This window comes from Colossoma macropomum, unplaced genomic scaffold (genome assembly GCF_904425465.1).
Source record: "Colossoma macropomum unplaced genomic scaffold, Colossoma_macropomum, whole genome shotgun sequence".
Classification (NCBI taxonomy): domain Eukaryota; kingdom Metazoa; phylum Chordata; class Actinopteri; order Characiformes; family Serrasalmidae; genus Colossoma; species Colossoma macropomum.
In genome coordinates, this window is record NW_023494789.1 from 40,137,993 (window position 1) to 40,155,725 (window position 17,733).

The 17,733-nt window shown below is 39.9% G+C and overlaps 1 protein-coding gene and 1 long non-coding RNA gene across 2 annotated transcripts in view; one reads left to right on the forward strand and one right to left on the reverse strand.

Annotated features, from left to right (window-relative positions):
* cacna2d2a (calcium channel, voltage-dependent, alpha 2/delta subunit 2a) overlaps positions 1-17,733 on the forward strand; it is a 324,986-nt gene that overhangs the window by 227,048 nt on the left and 80,205 nt on the right. The window contains exons 7-8 of the mRNA XM_036571307.1: positions 9,630-9,761; positions 10,423-10,480. Of these exons, the coding sequence (XP_036427200.1) occupies positions 9,630-9,761; positions 10,423-10,480 (190 nt within the window). The remainder of the gene's footprint in view (positions 1-9,629; positions 9,762-10,422; positions 10,481-17,733) is intronic.
* Positions 1-17,733, reverse strand: part of LOC118808553 — a 57,709-nt gene that overhangs the window by 16,382 nt on the left and 23,594 nt on the right. The gene's annotated exons all lie outside the window — the stretch shown is intronic.

Sequence of the window (17,733 nt, forward strand, 5' to 3'; positions counted from 1 at the left end):
CTGCCCCTTCAGATGAGTCAATGAGCTAACAGGGCTGGTAGGGCAAACTGATGTTGGATGCTGATGAGGACTCCTTTTCTTCTACACAAGGTCTTTTCTCCTCAGCAGACGATGTGCCAAAGTGTTACTTTGTCAGAGAAATATATTTTCACTAATAAATGGTGCTCCACAGCACCCCAGCGTTGAGCTGTGGAGCAGTGCAACTGTGTTCTCTGAAGTGATGGAGCTCCATCCAGTACCTTTAGGATGAGCTGGACTTCCAGAACTGATCATCCAACATGATTGCTGAAAGCAATCAAATCCTCACAGGAATGTTCCAACATCTAGTCTAAAGCCTTCTCAGAAAAGTAGAGGCTGTTACTGCAACAAAGAGGACTCCTTGTTAATACCCTTCATTTCAGAAGAGACGCTGGATGAGCAGGCGTCTACAAACTTTTGGACATATAGTGTATCACTATAATAACAAAATGATTTTGTCCCTACTAATAAATAAACACCATGCATTGTACAGAGAATGTATGTCGTGGTCCACCATCTGACCGATGGTTGTTACTAGGGTGTATGTGATGTGCATGTTGATACATTTATCACAGTGAGGGTCTCCTGGTCTCTCCTGCTGTCCTTGCCCCCAGCCTACGTAGGACACCACTGTCAGAGGACACACAGCTTAAGCTGATAAGAATTCCTGAATGTAATCTTCATCCAGTGATGTCCAGGATAGGTCAAACACTTAGACACACCTACTCATAAAGGGTAGAGTGAGGGTGGAAAAATAAGGAACCTACATTTGGAATTGACCCTGTTATGAAAAGTGCTCTGTAAATAAAGATATTATTGTTATTACTGACCAATATGAATGCCTCGGGGGCAGATTTTAAACAAGGGGAGAAAGTCTCTGAATAGATTGCCAGCAAGACTCTGTTTTAACATTCCTATTTGAGCAGGTTTTCAGCTCAGTTTAAACACTGTTAGTGTTTCTAGCTCTTTCCCTCTGTAATGGCACTTTTGTATCCTATTTTAACTTTTATTTTTTTATTTTTAATTTGATTATTAATGATCCTAATTTAATTTCTAATTTGATTTTTACTTTAATGATTTTTTAAAAAAATCTTTTAAATCTATTGTTTTAATCATGTTTTGATCACAGTTTTAATTTCAGTTCTCCTTTACTTTTTATAAACGACTGTATTTTCTCGTTTGTTAAGCACTTTGCATGACAGTGTATGAAAGGTACTGTGTGAATAAACTTGCCTTGAGAGGGTTAACCTCTAAAATTCTAGGCTTATTACATATAATGACATTATTTTGTAACTACATGGACTACGATGCAAACTGGCTGAGTTATTCTTAGGTTATAGAGGTGTGTAATAAATCTTTGGGCCCGCCAATTGTTCCAGGCCATTTAAGGGGTTAATATCATGTTATTAATATGTCTCTCTTAAATATTGTTTCTGTACGTGCCTGAATCGTCCTACAAACCCTGAAGAAAACAAAAACCCATGTACCAATTTGATCAAAGGAGAATATAAAATAAGTAAATAAGAGTATTTTTTTCTCCATTGTGTCTGTTGAGTGAGATATCTGTGCTCTACTTCACACTACTTCACACTACTGTGCTGTTGTGAGTGAATGGCTAGACTTCTCCCTCCTAGTCTTTGGTGCTAGTATTGAATTGAAAATCAGAACAGTATCATTTTTGTATTGAAATAGTCTCAAATGTGCATCAATGTTACTGAAAAAACGTTTGGTTTCATTAGGTATCTTTTATTGCCTGGGCCTACTGCCAGCCTAGGCCTCCTCTGCAGCGCCTTCACTTGTGTTTCCAAGTGAGCATATGTCCATTTTCTCTGCTGCGGATGGGGCTTCTCTCTGCGTTCTTTCTGACCGCTTGCAGCCCGGGCCTAATTGAAAACCACGAGTGAAATTGATAATGATCATTTATTTAGCGGCGGGTTCAAACGGCTGTGGCGGGGAGAAAAGTCCGGCGCGAGTGGGCAGCTCTCGCCCGGTCTTATCTAACCCCGCTGCCTCGCCAATTAAATCAGAGGAGAACTGAGGAACTTCTTTCACTCACTGTCCCCTTCTGTCTCCCTCGTTTTCTCTCCCTCCTCTTCTGTTTCTTTTCTAATCAGCTGCCCATTACCAGCCTGATTACACTCACTGACGCGCGCATGTGGCTATTAAATAATAACTAGCAGTCAGAGTCCGGGCCAGTGATGAGAGTGGACTCTTGAGCTGTAGGCGTAATGAAAGAGAGAGAGAGAGAGAGATGAAATGTAAGCAGTGTAAACATATAAGGGAGTGGTAGCAATTAGAGACACATGCATGAAGAAGCAATATTGTGGATGCAGAACACACAGTTTGCACGTTCACCCAAAGCAATACGACACGATAGAAAAGGTCATCTCTACTAAAGTTCAAAATTAGTATATTTTTAGTGCCATTTTAGTCTGATTTATACTTCTGTGAGGATGCATGTATACAAATCTACCAGTGTTGAAGTAGTTACTCTGAACAGTAATCCAATACAAATTATTAATTACTCTCTCAAACTGTAATGGGATTACTTTACTCATTACTTCCTGGAAAGAGTAGTATCATTACTCATTACTTTACAATGGCTGTGTTTACAGGTAAAGATTTTTGCCAGTACATTCCAATTATAGATTAAGACTGGGGTGTTTATTTGCTCACTCTTCTCAACAATCTGATGAAAATCACAGTTTATATGCACACTCCAAGTAATCAGATCCAAAATCATGCGCATGCGTAGAGAACCGCTTAGTGTAGACGTTACCATGACAACGACCATCATGTGAGTCCAGTCAGAGTGAGACAAGCAGCAGTGAGCAGCGCTTGTGTTTTTAATGACTTTAAAATGATGTCAGACTCAGGAAAACGTCCTTCACATGTCCTTATTAAAGAAGGCCGAGAGGAAGACGTCGTGTTCTGAGACACATAAGCTGGACGTTCGTCCCACTGCCGTCTTTTAAAGATCAGAGCATAAACTTCGTCTCCTCTGCTGACCAGTTTCTGCTCCGCCGTGTTGAACGTTGTAAACTTTGGCTATGACACGACGAACATGATCAGGACGGACTTAAACTTTCCGATGGGGAATGTAGGCTGGTCTGAATAGGTGAGGATGTGTCTTAGTTTTTTCAGCACATAAACATTAAAACAAGGACATGAGTGCATGTGTACTAGTGGGATAACAAACAATAGCCGCATTCCAAAGACTAGGCTGCAGCCGAGGTAATACGGGTCCTCGGTAAGACTCTTCCTTAGCAGCCTACTGGTCACACAAACGGAGCAGTCCTAACGAGGCTGCGTGGTGACGTCACCAGAGCGGCGCGGAACTGGTGAGAGAAAATGGAGCCCGTTGTACTGAGTTAGTTTGTCCTTTTTCATTTCTTCACAGAAATGAAGATGTTCTTATGTAGTATGATAAACTACATATATACAAATACTTCTAAATAAAATATGATATATGAACGAATGCTTTAATGAATCAGTCTTTTTACACTTTATAAGGTAACAAGGTTTATAAGGTTTTCTGCTATTTTCATGGTGCTGTTTTTTTTTCCTCCATGTCGTTTGTGCGCAGATAACTGTGGGTAACCGAAGGCCTGGAAGGATAAATCAGTTGTGTCCTTAAAATCACTCAGAAAGTGGGCTGCATTTCTAGGCTGTAAACGAAGGGGCCTTCACTTCGGAACGGCCTTCTATGACGTAGAGGCTGAGAAATGCAGCCTTCCTCAGCTCCAGCCAAAGCTTTATAAAGCAGCTAATATGCACATAATAAGTACAAAAAACCAATAAATAAACAATTCAGTGAACAGACAATAAACGCAGAATAAATTGGAGGCACAGAAGTGTACTGGTGCATATACAGCATGCATACATATGTGCCATTCTCAGAGTTATGTCCAGTGTGTACATTATACTTAAATGCTCAGTGAACAGTGTTATGAATATTTGTTAGGTATTCAGTCCGAGCGTACAAAGTCAGTCGGTGGTCTTTTCACGCTTGTATAAGACACTTGTAATAGAAGTTAATGGGCACTTGCTTAAGCAGGTGCCCATTGACTTCTGTTGAAAGTGAGTTTTGAGTAAATAGGTTTTCTGTTCTATTTTAAATACAGGAAAACGTGTTGAAATGATTGTCCGTGGTAATCGACCCCATGCTACAGATGCAGCCCATAGAGATTATGTTGAAAAATGGTGGAGTATTCCTTTAACAGTGCCAACATAAAAGGGAGGGGAGACAGAATGTTAGCAATTAGAGACACATGAAGAAGCAATAATGTAGAGAGAGAGAAAGAGAGAGAGAGGCAGTGCTAGTTGGCACAGAACTGAACAGGAGCACTTGAGAAACTGCCGAAAGGCTCAGTGTGGGGAGGATGCTGAGAAAGGCAAAAGACATGCTAGTTGTACAGCTGCCAGAAAAGAAGAGAGAGAGAGAGAGAGAGATGATGATGTACATATACAGTAAGTAGGGCATGGCGAAAAAGGGGGATGGGCTGAAACGTGCACTGGCAGGACGTCTCCAGCGTCTTGTCTGTATGTATGTGTGATGTAGGTAGCTGGTTGAGGCTGTTCCAGGGCGACACAGGACAGTGAAGCAGGCCGGAGTGGACAGAGACACGGCCGCAGATATGACTGAGCATAATACACAGAGACACACAGGCAGGAGAGAGAAGAGAGGAGAAGAGACAGCAGGAGCGAGAGAGGCGCGCTCGCAGGTAGAACACTGCAGCGAGAACTGGAGAACAGAAGAGACAGATAGCTGAAGAATTAGGAAAGAGAACAAAGAAATCGCTGCCTGGTTTTTCACTCTTAAATGGATTTACTTTTAGCTTATGACACATTTTGTTCTTGCTAACTTGTTGGTATTATCATATTTAGGCATGATTTAAAACTGCCTCTAGTTATTACTCTCAGTTTTCTGCTCCGTTGGAAGGGGAATTCCACCAATTTTTAAAATAAATACATAATTTGAATTGTTAAGAGGTAAAGAAAGTCAGAGTGGTTTGATGTAAAATGCATCATTTTAGAGAAACTAAGAATTGTTCACAGTGGTGGTGATAGGAACCAGATGTCCAAAGAGTTTAATGCCCCTAAAAGCTCCCTTACATTTGTTTCCTCACAAGTTATTACATGAAATAGTTAAGAATACGCTGCCTGATGCCTGCAATATGTTTTGGTATAAATTACAGATTTCTATATGTTTAAATATGTTTACTGGATGTTTTGGATGATTAATTAAAATAGTTATGCACTGTAGATATCACAACCCCTGGTTCCTATCTCCACCACTGCAAAAATAAAGGCCCAATCCCATTTCTTATTTTCACCCCTACCCCTTGTTTTCGAGTGTCATCTTCCCCCTTAGACCTGAGTTACAAGTGGTAGAGGTTGAAATCTTCCCCTATGAAATGTAACAACCCTCAAATAAAGAAGAGCATTACTTCATTAGCTACTAGTGCTGCTCTGTAGGCGACCCTGCCAGTCTGCAGTGATAGCAGAGGAGGGTAAAGTTCAGCTCCTCACTGCTGGGCTTTAGTTACATTTAGGACATCATATGACTTCAAAGAGGGGGGCAATTATTTATTATCACCCACCCCTAATTCTTCAGTGATAGGAAGCTGAAGTCTGATATTCACCAGCTTCTTATTTTAATTTTCCCGTTCCACCTTAAATGGAGCAGTAGTTGTGATGCCTGAGGCAACAGAATGTAACCGCTGCACTATTTAAGGTGGAACGGGAAATTTAGCTAGCTAGCTACTGAGACATCAGCATAGTATTAGTGATTTTTAAAGCTTGTTATAAAGAAAAGGACCATAATACACTGAAATGATATTAAATTATAATTTTTTAATTCAAGAAAAAGTTTTGGTCGCTTGCACAGCCATCTTGTTTTTTCTTTTTTCCTCATAACACTCTGTTTGGAGGGCCTCTGAAAAACCTCAGTTTGGAGGGCCATGTAGCTTTAACACTTGACCCTACCCCTCTATCTCAACAAAAATCAGGACACCCTACCCCTAGACATGTACGTGCAAAACTGAGGGCTAAGGGCTAAGCAATAGGGGCAAGGAGTGAAATGGGATTGGGCCAAAGAGTTGTTAAATTTTGAGTTACGGAAAATAATTTGGTGGAATTCCCCTTTAAATATAATCCCATTCTTATGTTAGAAATTACTGAGTTTCATAATGAATTATGTTTCCATTCTGTATTGACAGGTATGACAATGTAGGTCGACTTGGGTTGAAAATAAATATGGATGGACTTCTCCTTCAAAACAGAATGATGGCATTGACAAATGTGTTTACATTTAGTCTCTTCACCTCTCTCTCTCTCTCTCTCTCTCTCTCTCTCTCTCTCTCTCTCTCTCCTCTCTCTCTTTCCCGCTCTCTAATAGATGATAGATGTTTGGTTTCATAAAGCAGTTGTGAATAGGATGATTATGGTTGTAAACACAGTGGGAATTAGGGTGCTTTGTATACTGGCCCCTTTGTATCTTGTGGTGCTAAACCTTTTGACAATCCTTTTTTACAAAAGGACAGGCTGGCCACACAGTGACCATAGCTTTTAGCCAGATTTCACTGCATTTTATATGACAGAGTGAGAATACTAAAGCATTTATCTTTGTTTAAATTGCGAGGCCTTTTTTCTTTTCTCCAATCAGCAGCAATACACAGCGGCAAATGCATGCGTGGTCCATTTTTCACAAAGGGACTGAAAACCCATTTGTGACTATGCTGTTATATAGATCTGGATTTAAAAGATCACAAAGGACCTATCTGTATGTCATTAGGTGTCATTTTAGCTGTCCCCACCTTTCAAAGGCCATTTCTCATCTCTCACGCAGCCGCACATGCCACCTTGCTCAAGGTCACATCTGATATCACACCTGACGCTGTGAGGTTGATGCTGTTCTCTTACGTTTTCTGAACAGTTGTAAGCATATGAGCTCAAATTTCCATTTTTATGGCCCTCTGATGCCTGGTGTCTGGTTTCGTCCCTTATCAGGAACATCTACCTTTCATACTATTACTTGTTCGGTGCTGTGTTGGAGGGATGAAGCAGATAGAGGTGAATTGGATGTTCTGGTCATTTCTCACTGAATAAACAACCTCGGTTCAGCAGAAATAATTGATGCAGATTGTGTGGTTACATTTCCTTCCAATCAACACTTATTTCATGGATTAAAATCTCATTGTTAGGAGCCACAAAAATAAGGTGTGTTAATGACTTTTTTGCAGTTTCCCTTCAAATCAGTCGACAGAACAGTATTAACTTTATGTGGACTTACTATCATTGGTTAGTAATGCTTCATTGTGGATAATAATAATAATAATAATCAGCCGCTTTGAATTCCACATGCGTGAACAGTAAGACCTGAGCAGAATAAGTACTGTTACCCCATGGATAACATTCACAGCCTGTAAACACAGTGGCAACATGACAAGTAACCTGAGTGTTGAACATATTGCACGTTCAAGGAGCCAGCTGCCGCCGCCATTCGCTACAGAAAGGGAAATTCCACCAACTTTTCAAAATTGCTGATTAATTCAATGGTTGAAAAGTCAACAGAGTTGTTCAGAGTGGCATAATGTGAAATGGTTCATTGTAAAGAAACAGAGAGACTCAGATTTCTTTACAGTGGTGGTGAGGAACCAGGGGTCACCATGTCTACAACACAAATATAGCTATTTTATTTACTATTCAAAACCACCAGTGAATATGTAATGTTGATGATAAGTTATTTTCTTTGAAGACTATTGTAGCTTACAACCTGTACCTCTCCACTATGGCTTTCAGGTCATACTAAACTGTCATAAAGCTGTCATAAACAATTCAGTTTCAGGCAGCATATTTTGTGTAATAGCTTTCTCTGAAGGAGCTCTTGGAAGCATTAAACACTTCAGATGTCTGGTTCCTATCAACACCAGTAAATTCCTCTAGAAACTCAATTTCACATTTTACATCAAACCACTCAGCAGGACATTATTTCCTCCTTAAAGGGTCCATATCATAAAAAAGGTCTTACAGAACTTTTTGTGCTTATGAAATAAGAGTTTGATGTAGTTTGTGAACAAAGTTTCAAAACATATTGTTCACTCCTTAGAATCCATATATAATAAACAGCCCTTTTTGAATTAATTGTTTCTGTAATTTCACAAAAACAAGTGCATTAACATATACACCGATCAGTCATAACATTATGACCTTGTTTCTATGCTCACTGTCCACTTTATCAGCTCCACTTACTCTATAGGAGCACTTTGTAGTTCTACAGTTACAGACTGTAGTCCATCTGTTTCTCTGCATACTTTATTAGCCCCCTTTTACCCTGTTCTTCAGTGGTCAGGACCCCCATGGACCCCCACAGAGCAGGTATTATTTGGGTGGTGGATCATTCTCAGCAATGCAGTAACACTGACGTGGTGGTGGTGTGTTAGTGTGTGTTGTGCTGGTCTGAGTGGATCAGACCCAGCAGTGCTGCTGGAGTTTTTAAACACTGTGTCCACTCACTGTCCACTCTATTAGACACTGATACCTTGTTGGTCCACCTAGTAGATGCAAGGTCAGAGACGATAGCTCATCTGCTGCTGCACAGTTTGTGTTGGTCATCCTCTAGACCTTCATCAGTGGTCACAGGACGCTGGTCACAGGACGCTGTTGGCTGGATATTTTTGGTTGGTGGACTATTCTCAGTCCAGCACTGAGGTGTTTAAAAACTCCAGCAGCATCTGTCAAACACAAGGCCCGCAGGCGAAGTCAGGCCCACGACACAGTCCTATTCAGCCTGCAGAATTATTTTAATTTTCTATTCTTATTAGCCCATTTCACCCCGAGATGCACTACAGTCCCCAGCATGCATTGCAACAGAGTGTCCGTTCTGACCCCCAACAATTTATGGTCCAATGGTTGTTACACAAAAAGAAAAGATGCCTGGGGTCTAGTTCAAGCAAATAGGCAGTTTAAAAAATACCTAAAACAGTTTATTTTTATTTAGAATTATTTTTGGATAAGTATTCAATGCCTATTTTGGCATATTTTGAATAAACAATGGCAAAATGTTAAGTAAAAATGGAATAAAAACACAATATGGCCCTTTTAGTGGCTGAGTTTGACCCCCCTGCTATAGGGGTTTAGCTTCGCCCATTCATATTGATCTTATAAGTAGTGTTTCAGCTTGGACTGGATATAATATAGAGGTGCAATATAGAGCAACCACTCAGAATAGAGCTCGTTTACATATGTTAGTCTTAAAGGTGTAGTAACAAAAACAGCCTATTTAATTGTAAGGGATAAAGTGAGGTTGGACAATGGTGATGTAAAAATGAATTATACTTAAAACCACAAAGGAAAAAATAAAATATAAGAAAAAATGTAGGCATGGGCTCTTTAACAGATGAATTATGCAGAATTTTGAAAAACCAAAGGAGTTTTCCTTTTAAAACGGACTGGGTGTTAGTTGTCATCAGTCACTATGGAAATGATGTGTTTGATAGCTTTGACGCATGCTCTCTCTCTCTCTCTCTCTCTCTCTCTCTCTCTCTCTCTCTCTCTCTCTCTCTCTCTCTCTCTCTCTCTCTCTCTCTCTCTCTCTCTCTCTCTCACAGCTCCTACGATTCTGAATGAGCTGAACTGGACCCAGGCTCTGGAGCGAGTGTTTATAGATAACAGTCGAGAGGACCCCTCACTTCGCTGGCAGGTGTTCGGAAGTGCCACTGGTGTCACTAGATATTACCCAGGTAAGCCCTAATAGGCTCGTGTCAGAAACAATGAGCATATTACTGCGTGCTGAAACAGCTATACGGTGACCCATCCAATATTCTAATACCCCATATAGATTCAGCGCTGCTGAATAAGCGACTCCGGCAGCCAGGAAAAAAAGAATTAATCCACTCTTATAGCTTAGTGACAGGATTAATCAATCACTGTAATGTCTCAGTATATTTCCCTTTAAAAATCTATTCAGTTTACATCAATAACCCACATCAAAATCAGCTTTTGAAACAGGCCTTTTTTACAATAAATCACTGTTGTTTTGTCGGATACAGTATAAATCCTTACTTATCACAGATATATCTTTTTATTGTTTCATATATTTACCCCAAAGATCTTTACGTTATGAAGACATTTCATGACAAATGGGCCAATAGAAGTTATTTGAAATGTCTTTAAATAAAATTTTGTTCTGTTAACGTACATCGTTTTTTTTTTTTGCTTCCATAAAGTTATATTTGCGGAGATATGAAGTTGTGTTATGACAGTGAAAGTATAATTAAACTGTTATCCTGATTAATCATCGTTTATTTGGTAGAGTCTTACAGTTTAATGCCTTAGTAGGCTAGAATAGAGTGGATAGAGTTCTTCATCTCGATTTCTCTCTTTTTCTCTCTCCCTCTCCAGCTACTCCATGGAGGGCGCCCAACAAGATTGACCTGTACGATGTGAGGAGACGACCTTGGTGAGTCCAGCTTCCTCTCAGCTGGCTGAGGAAAGAGTCCATTTAGTCTGACTTTGATCTCATTGTTTCCTGTGAGTCCCCGGTGGCCTTTTCTGCTAAGGGCAAGCAAGCATGTGAAGTTCAAATTAAGTCAGACAGCTGCAGCTTACAGTTCGTCCCAGGCTCCAGTCAATACATGTCAGCGACGTCCACAGGGGCCGGCCCTGTCCCAATTTGCTTTTCATGCCCCCTTGCCCTCTGGACTCAAATCGGATTGCGCCATGTGGAAGGCTTTCATGTAAACAGAGTGCGTGGAAAAGGAGGAAGAGGCCCACTTTTTGTTCAAAGTTGCCATCAATTTTATTCCTGTTCCCCAAAAAGGAGCGTGCGGTACGGAAGGAATCAGCACAGTCCTAAACAGTGTCCTGTGGCTATGTAGCAGAGCGAGCAAATGAGGAGGAAAAAGAAGAGCTGATACTGAAAAACACCTTGTGCTAGCGTGTTAGCATGTTCGCCGGTTGTAAGAGGAGTCCACGGCCTGCTGAGCTAGCGTCTCCCAGAGCTGGCGAAGTGCTAACGAGGCTCCTCTGTGACAGGGTAATTAAGTTGGCACTCAATGAGGCCGTCCCCTGCACACTCGCGCTGAAAAAAAGAATCCCCAGATACATCTAAAAGGCTGTTAACCTGAGGCCAAACAACAATAGTTGGCTTGCTAGCTTGTCAGTGTGAAAGTGTGACTGACAAGTTAAACAGAGGAGTCTGTGTTGTTGTCTTGGCTTTGTGTTCTACATTAGAACATCCAGTTTGCAAGCCAGGAGTTCCAGGAAAGGACAGAGACGGTGATGAATGAGCTTAAAAAAAGGCTTCTTTGGAGCCACTGAAGTTCCACAAAGAACCTTACAAGAACCTTACCTCCATTTGCTAAGCACATTTAATTCTGCTTAAACTTTAGGTGTTGTATCAAAGGGAAATTCCACCAATTTTCCAAAATTGCTGCTTGTTCAGAGTGGCGTGATGTAAAATGGTTTATTGTAGAAAAACAGAGAGACTCCGATTTCTTTACAGTGGTGGTAACAGGAACCAGAGGTCACCATGACTACAACACATATATAGCCATTTTATTTATTATCCAAAACCAGCAGTGAACCTGTGTTGTGAAGTGCTAAATGCAAAAAAAACATATTTTTTTTGGAAAGACTATTGTAGCTTTCAACACCCTGCATGTGCCTCTCCACCATGGCTTTCAGGTCATACTTAACTGTCATAAAACTATCATAATTCAGGTTCAGGCAGCATATTTATAACTGTGTTGTGTAATAGCTTTCAATAGAAAGGTCCTTATTCTCGCTCTGCACTCTCCATTCAACCACCTGTTGCCCTCTCGTGCTTCTTTTATAACCTCAGTACACTCTCAAAAGGGGTTCTTTGGAGCAGTTCCATAGAAAAACCCACATTTAGGTTCCTTAAATTACTTTTTAATGGTTAGATGTCTCAAAAATGTGCATAATGCTGCTGTCGGAACAAAACCTTGTATCTGTAAAATGATGACTTTACAGGAGAAGGTAAAAACCTTCTTTACTATTAATGTAAGTCAATGGAACAAGATTTTCCCCAAGTCGTTTTGGATCATTTATTTTGGTCCATTCATCATGAAATTTACACACAATGTAAAGGACAACATGCTTTTTCAAATCATGTCGAAAACTGAAAAACGACAAAAATGGAGATACGAGGTTTTGTTCCGACAGCTGCGATAATTAAATAGTTAAGATGTAAACAAAGTCATTCAGAGTGGTCTGATGCAAAATGCATGATTCTAGAGAAACTCTGAGTCAGAATTGTTCACAGTGGTGGTGATAGGAACCAGACATCTGAAGAAGTTAATGCCTCTAAAAGCTCCCTCACACAAAACTGTTACCTAAAATAGGACAAATGTGCTGCTGGATGCCTGAGACGTTGTATTACAATGTATGCAAGCTACATGTAAGATGTTGTTAGGCAAAATAGTCCCCAAAAAAAAAGTTGTTTTTTTTTTTTTTTAAGATGTACCCGGTTTTTTTACCATTACAAAACTCAAAACACGTGTGTACGTTCACTGGTTGCTTTGGATAGTAGATAAAATGGCTGTATTTGCGTTGTGGACATTGCGATCCCTGGTTCCTATCACCACCACTGTAAAGAACTTTGAATCAGTAAGTTTCTCTACAATGAACTATTTCACATCTAAACACTCTGAATGACTGTTTTCATCTCAATGAAAGACTTATGCAGAAGAAGGTTCTGTTCCAGTTATACAGTCTGCACCATGTAGTTTCATACAGTATGTTTTGTAGTGTGTGTGTGTGTGTGTGTGTGCGCGCGCAGTGGTTTTTCTGTCTGAACTTGTGTTATTTTTCCGGCCTGCTCTATGCCCCGCTGTTCGTAGACCCCCTCTCCCCTTCAAGTGCCCCTTTAAGACTGTTGCTTAGCAACCTGTGCCCAGCTGTGCTGATTGGCAGGGCCGTGGCAGGGGGGAGGCAGGATGTGTCAGGTCAAGTCTGTGTGATTATGGGCCAGCACGCTGTCTATGTGCGTTACACTCTCCGCTTGGCTCCACCAATCCCACGTCTCAAATGACAAGACCGCTGCTCTGGTAAGCCAACCATGGGGCAGAAAGGACAGTGACAGACTGACTGCGGAGAGTGAAGTAACGTTCTGGCAGCGCAGGCATTTTCATATTCAGACATCCTAACATGCATCAGGAAAGGCTGACCTGACAAATACAGCTTATGAATACAGCTTATAGACTTTAACAGCCTACATATAGTAGAAGAGCTGTCACTGTCTTATTAGTAATCGAGTAATCAAACAGTTATTTTGAAGAATACTCATGTAATTTTTAAAAATGGCCAAACAATTGAAAATGAAATTAAATGAACAATAACTAATCACGCAGAGCCGTTTAAGGATTCCAGAATGTTTCTTTTTTTTCTTTTAAGACATAAAGATATAAAAAACTTTTAATACATAAAGGATATAAACCTAAAATATATATAAATCATCATTTGCGAAAGTTTGGGCATCCCTGGTCAAATGTTTCTAAGCTGCCTTTAACAAGTTGGGTGAAAGACTGCAAGAGTTATGGCACATTTTACAGTTGGTTTATTTCTTTCCAATATGTTAAAGCAAATAAATATAAATGAACAGAAATGGTGCACTAAAATTTGCAGAAAGTAACATGTTTAAGTTTGGTCTCTGTAGAGGATGTGTTAACTTATTTTCACTTAGAAAATCAACAAAACATATATATGTATTGCTGCTGTCAAAAAAAAGTGTATCTCCAAAAAGGTAACTTTACAGGAGAAGGAAAAACTTTATTAACTTTTAATGGAAGTAAATGGATTCTTGGAGTAATTTGGACAATCTCTGTTGGTCTGTTCATCATGAAATTTTGACATGGGCAACTGCCTTATATACACCGATCAGGCATAACATTATGACCACCTCCTTGTTTCTACGCTCATTGTCCATTTTATTGTCCACAGGTGCACTTTGTAGTTCTACAGTTACAGACTGTAGTCCATCTGTTTCTCTGCTTACTTTGTTAGCCCCCTTTTACCCTGTTCTTCGGTGGTCAGGACCCCCATGGACCCTCACAGAGCAGTTACTATTTGGGTGTTGGGTCATTCTCAGCACTGCAGAACAGGGTAAAAGGGGGCTAACAAAGTATGCAGAGAAACAGATGGACTACAGTCTGTAACTGTAGAACTACAAAGTGCACCTATATAGTAAGTGGAGCTGATAAAATGGACAATGAGCGTAGAAACAAGGAGGTGGTCATAATGTTATGCCTGATCAGTGTATATAAGGCAGTAGTGGTGATAGGAACCAGGGGTCCTGTTGTCTACACTGCAAATATATCCATTTTATTTACTCTCCAAAACCACCAGGAAACCTTCTGGGGATTTATCTGTAAATGTTCTTTTGGGGACTAATTTGCATTACAACTCCCTGAATGTACCCCCTCACCATGGATGGATTTTGAAAGAGCACATTTTTAAAATCCATTAATTATCTCAAAATCTTATCCCAAAACTTTTGTAAAAAGTAACGTATTTGAGGAATAACTTTCTACAGGATTTTAGAAGCTTTAAACTCTGCAGGCGTCTGGTTCCTGTCACCACCACTGTGAACAATTCTGAGTTTGTAAGTTTCTCTGTGACAGAGCATTTCAGACCAAACCACTCTGAATGACTTTACATCTTAATCATTGGTTTGAAAATTTGGTGGAATTCCCCTTTTAAAGACAGCACAAGTCCAGAGGGAGCCGAGCTTTGCATGTTTTTGCGTCTGTTTCTTTGCGTTCGTTGCTGCGTCGGGGAAAGAGACGGGAGCTGAATGATTAGCTAGCTGTAACACTCCACCTTTACTCGTCTGATTTAACTCTCAACTCTGACCGGGAAAATTAATGGGCCAGTCAACAGTCTTAATTGTCTGCAATTGCTCTGACGTTAATTATTAACATGCCTGAGTCTGTGCTGGTTGTCGAAAGAGGGCAGGAGAGAGTGATGGTGTGATGGAAAGGAACAAGAGAGAGAGAGGAGAGAGAGTGAGTGCTTGAAGATGGAAAGGAGTGAGGATTTAGCACTGAGAGAATGGGGGATTTAAAGGTGGATATAGGGAGAGAGGGAATCTGACGGAGTAATACAGACAGAGCTGCTATTAGCATGCGGGTTCAACCCAGCGTAGCGGCCCGAAAGCAGATATTGATTTTTTGGGAAAAGTCAATCTGGTTCCTCAGTAAATATTATGGCAGCTGCTCACAGCCACCGAGAGCACGGCTGCAGAAATGTCACAGGCTGAAACAGAATGGAGCCGAGGGCTGTGCTTTACCTGTCCTCGGCCTCCGCGTCTCCTCTAAAGGGTAAAAGGCAGAGACGATACCCTCCAGCCAGAAACCGGTGGTTAGATTTACCATGCCGTGATTTGGTGCGAGTTTGTCCGAGAGCCATTCTATGGAATAACGACCATAATACGCTGTATCTACAGTGTCCTTCAGCACTACTGGTGCTCCTATCATAAAAATGAGCAATAAAAAATTGTCTTTGTTGTGTATTCACTTCATCTTATGCTGGAAGTATGAAAGACATCTAACCTTACTTTCAGGCAAAATCAGAGGAAAAAATGTTCTGAGACACCTGCCACCTGTATTAGCACCTCTAGAAATTACTATAAATGAAATTAATTTCCTTTTTTATTGTTTTAACCTGAACTTTGTGGTCACCTCTGACTCAGTTGGGGGGGGGGTATAAATATGACAGACCATGCAGACCAAATAGCCTCAATCATACACAAACAAAATGAGACCAAAGGCCACTGGCTAATAATGGCTGTAAGAAAAATACGTTCATAATTAAGACTTTTCTGATCAACAAAATTTCAGTTGTATTAGTGTTATATATGAATGTATGTACAAATATATATTATGTATATTTATAAAAAAAAATTAATTAATTGTCAATGTTGTAAGAAAACCTCTTTCCTCAGAAAGAGGAGAAGGAGAGGAAAAAATGTTTTAATTTTAATATTTTGTCCCTGTTTAAATAAAACAAAAAACAAATTTTTAGTTTTCTGAATAATGTGAGTACTTCGGCTGCTCTTTACATTGTATGAAAATCTGCTGATAATTGGAGGAATAGAAATGCTCTGAAATTGCTTGGAATAAAATCTCTTTACATTAGCTTACATCGAAAGTAGAGAGCATTTTTGCGCGCTCCTGTAAAGTTTCCGTAGAGGAGAGATGTTTTTCTTGGGTGGCTCTGATATGTTATTTTACAGAATGACTGAGAAAACTGAGGCTTTATTGTTGAGGTTGTCTGTGAACAGGCAATGGTCAAATCCAGAGAGGTCAAAAAACAAAAGACGAACAAAACAAAACCAGGCAACCAGATCCAAAGGGCAAAGACAAAAAGACAAAGTCCAGTAATCCAAAGACGGGTCAGATACACACAAAAGGACAATCAGGAAAAAACACTCAGTAGTTCTCACAAGAAGAAGCAAAACCTCACACAGTAACTAGTCTAAAAGCCCAGCTTTATACTCTAACTGATCATATGACAAACAGGTGAACCAGATTAGTATTCAGGTGAGTGCAAACTATGATTGGAGCGCTGTGGAGGGTCAGCAGGCACGTGATCTCCCAGAGGATTCTGGGAGATGTAGTTCATGAACGCATCAGAGCCAGAGGGATTTGTGCCACTGGACCATTTCTATTGATCAAACAATAGAAAGGGCTACTAGCTTTTTAAAATGGTGTATTAATAAAACTTAATAAAGTTAATTTTAAATAATTAAAAATGTATTCATATAAATAATTTAAAAATACAAACAGAAAAATGTGTATTTGATTTTTTTTTATGACAGTGTGAATATTTATTAACATTTATACTTTTACATATAGAGGTACTGTGTAAAACCACTGTTTATTTAATTTCCAGCATCAGAAAAAAGCAAAAACGTTTAACAGAATGTTGCACAGAAGCCTTAACGGCTAATAAGTGTGTCCACTCTCTGCACTTTCAGAGACTCACTTTCAGTTTCTCAACGAAATCTGCAGGAATATTTTTTCACACCTCCAAAGTTCAGTCTTAGAAGTTGGTTTATAATTTTCTGAAGTAATCAAACACATTCAGTGATGTTGAGGTCTGGACTCTGGGGTGGTCAGTCCATTGTTCAGCTTCTTTGTTTGATGTGTCCGTCTCCTTTTCTCAGTGAGGTTCTTCTTGATCAGCTACACATCCTTTCAGACCCACAGCGCTGAGTCGTCTTCTCACAGTGGAAGGATGGACAGAAACACCTGTGGATGTTTTCAGATCTGAAGCAGCTTGATTTTCTCCTCTCTCTCAAAGATGAAAGCTTTAAGTGCTGTTTATCTGATTGGGGCAGTTTTGGTGTCTACCAGGTCTTGCAGGTGGTTGTTAGGAGTCCTGTTTTCTCTGTAGCTTTTAATCATTTTTGAGCTCCAGTTTTGGAAAATCTGTTGTTTTTTTCACTTATTTTCCTTTGACTTTCTCCTTTCTTGTCACTGTTGGAACAAAACCTCGTATCTCCTAAATGATAACTTTACCAGAGACGGAATAAACATACTTTTAGTTTTAATGTAAGTCAGTGGAACCAGACTTTTTTCCAAGTCATTTTGTGTCATTTCTTTTGGTCCATTCATCATGAAATTTACACAGAATGTAAAGGTCAACAGGCATTTTGAAATAATGTCAAAAACTGAAAAATACAAATAC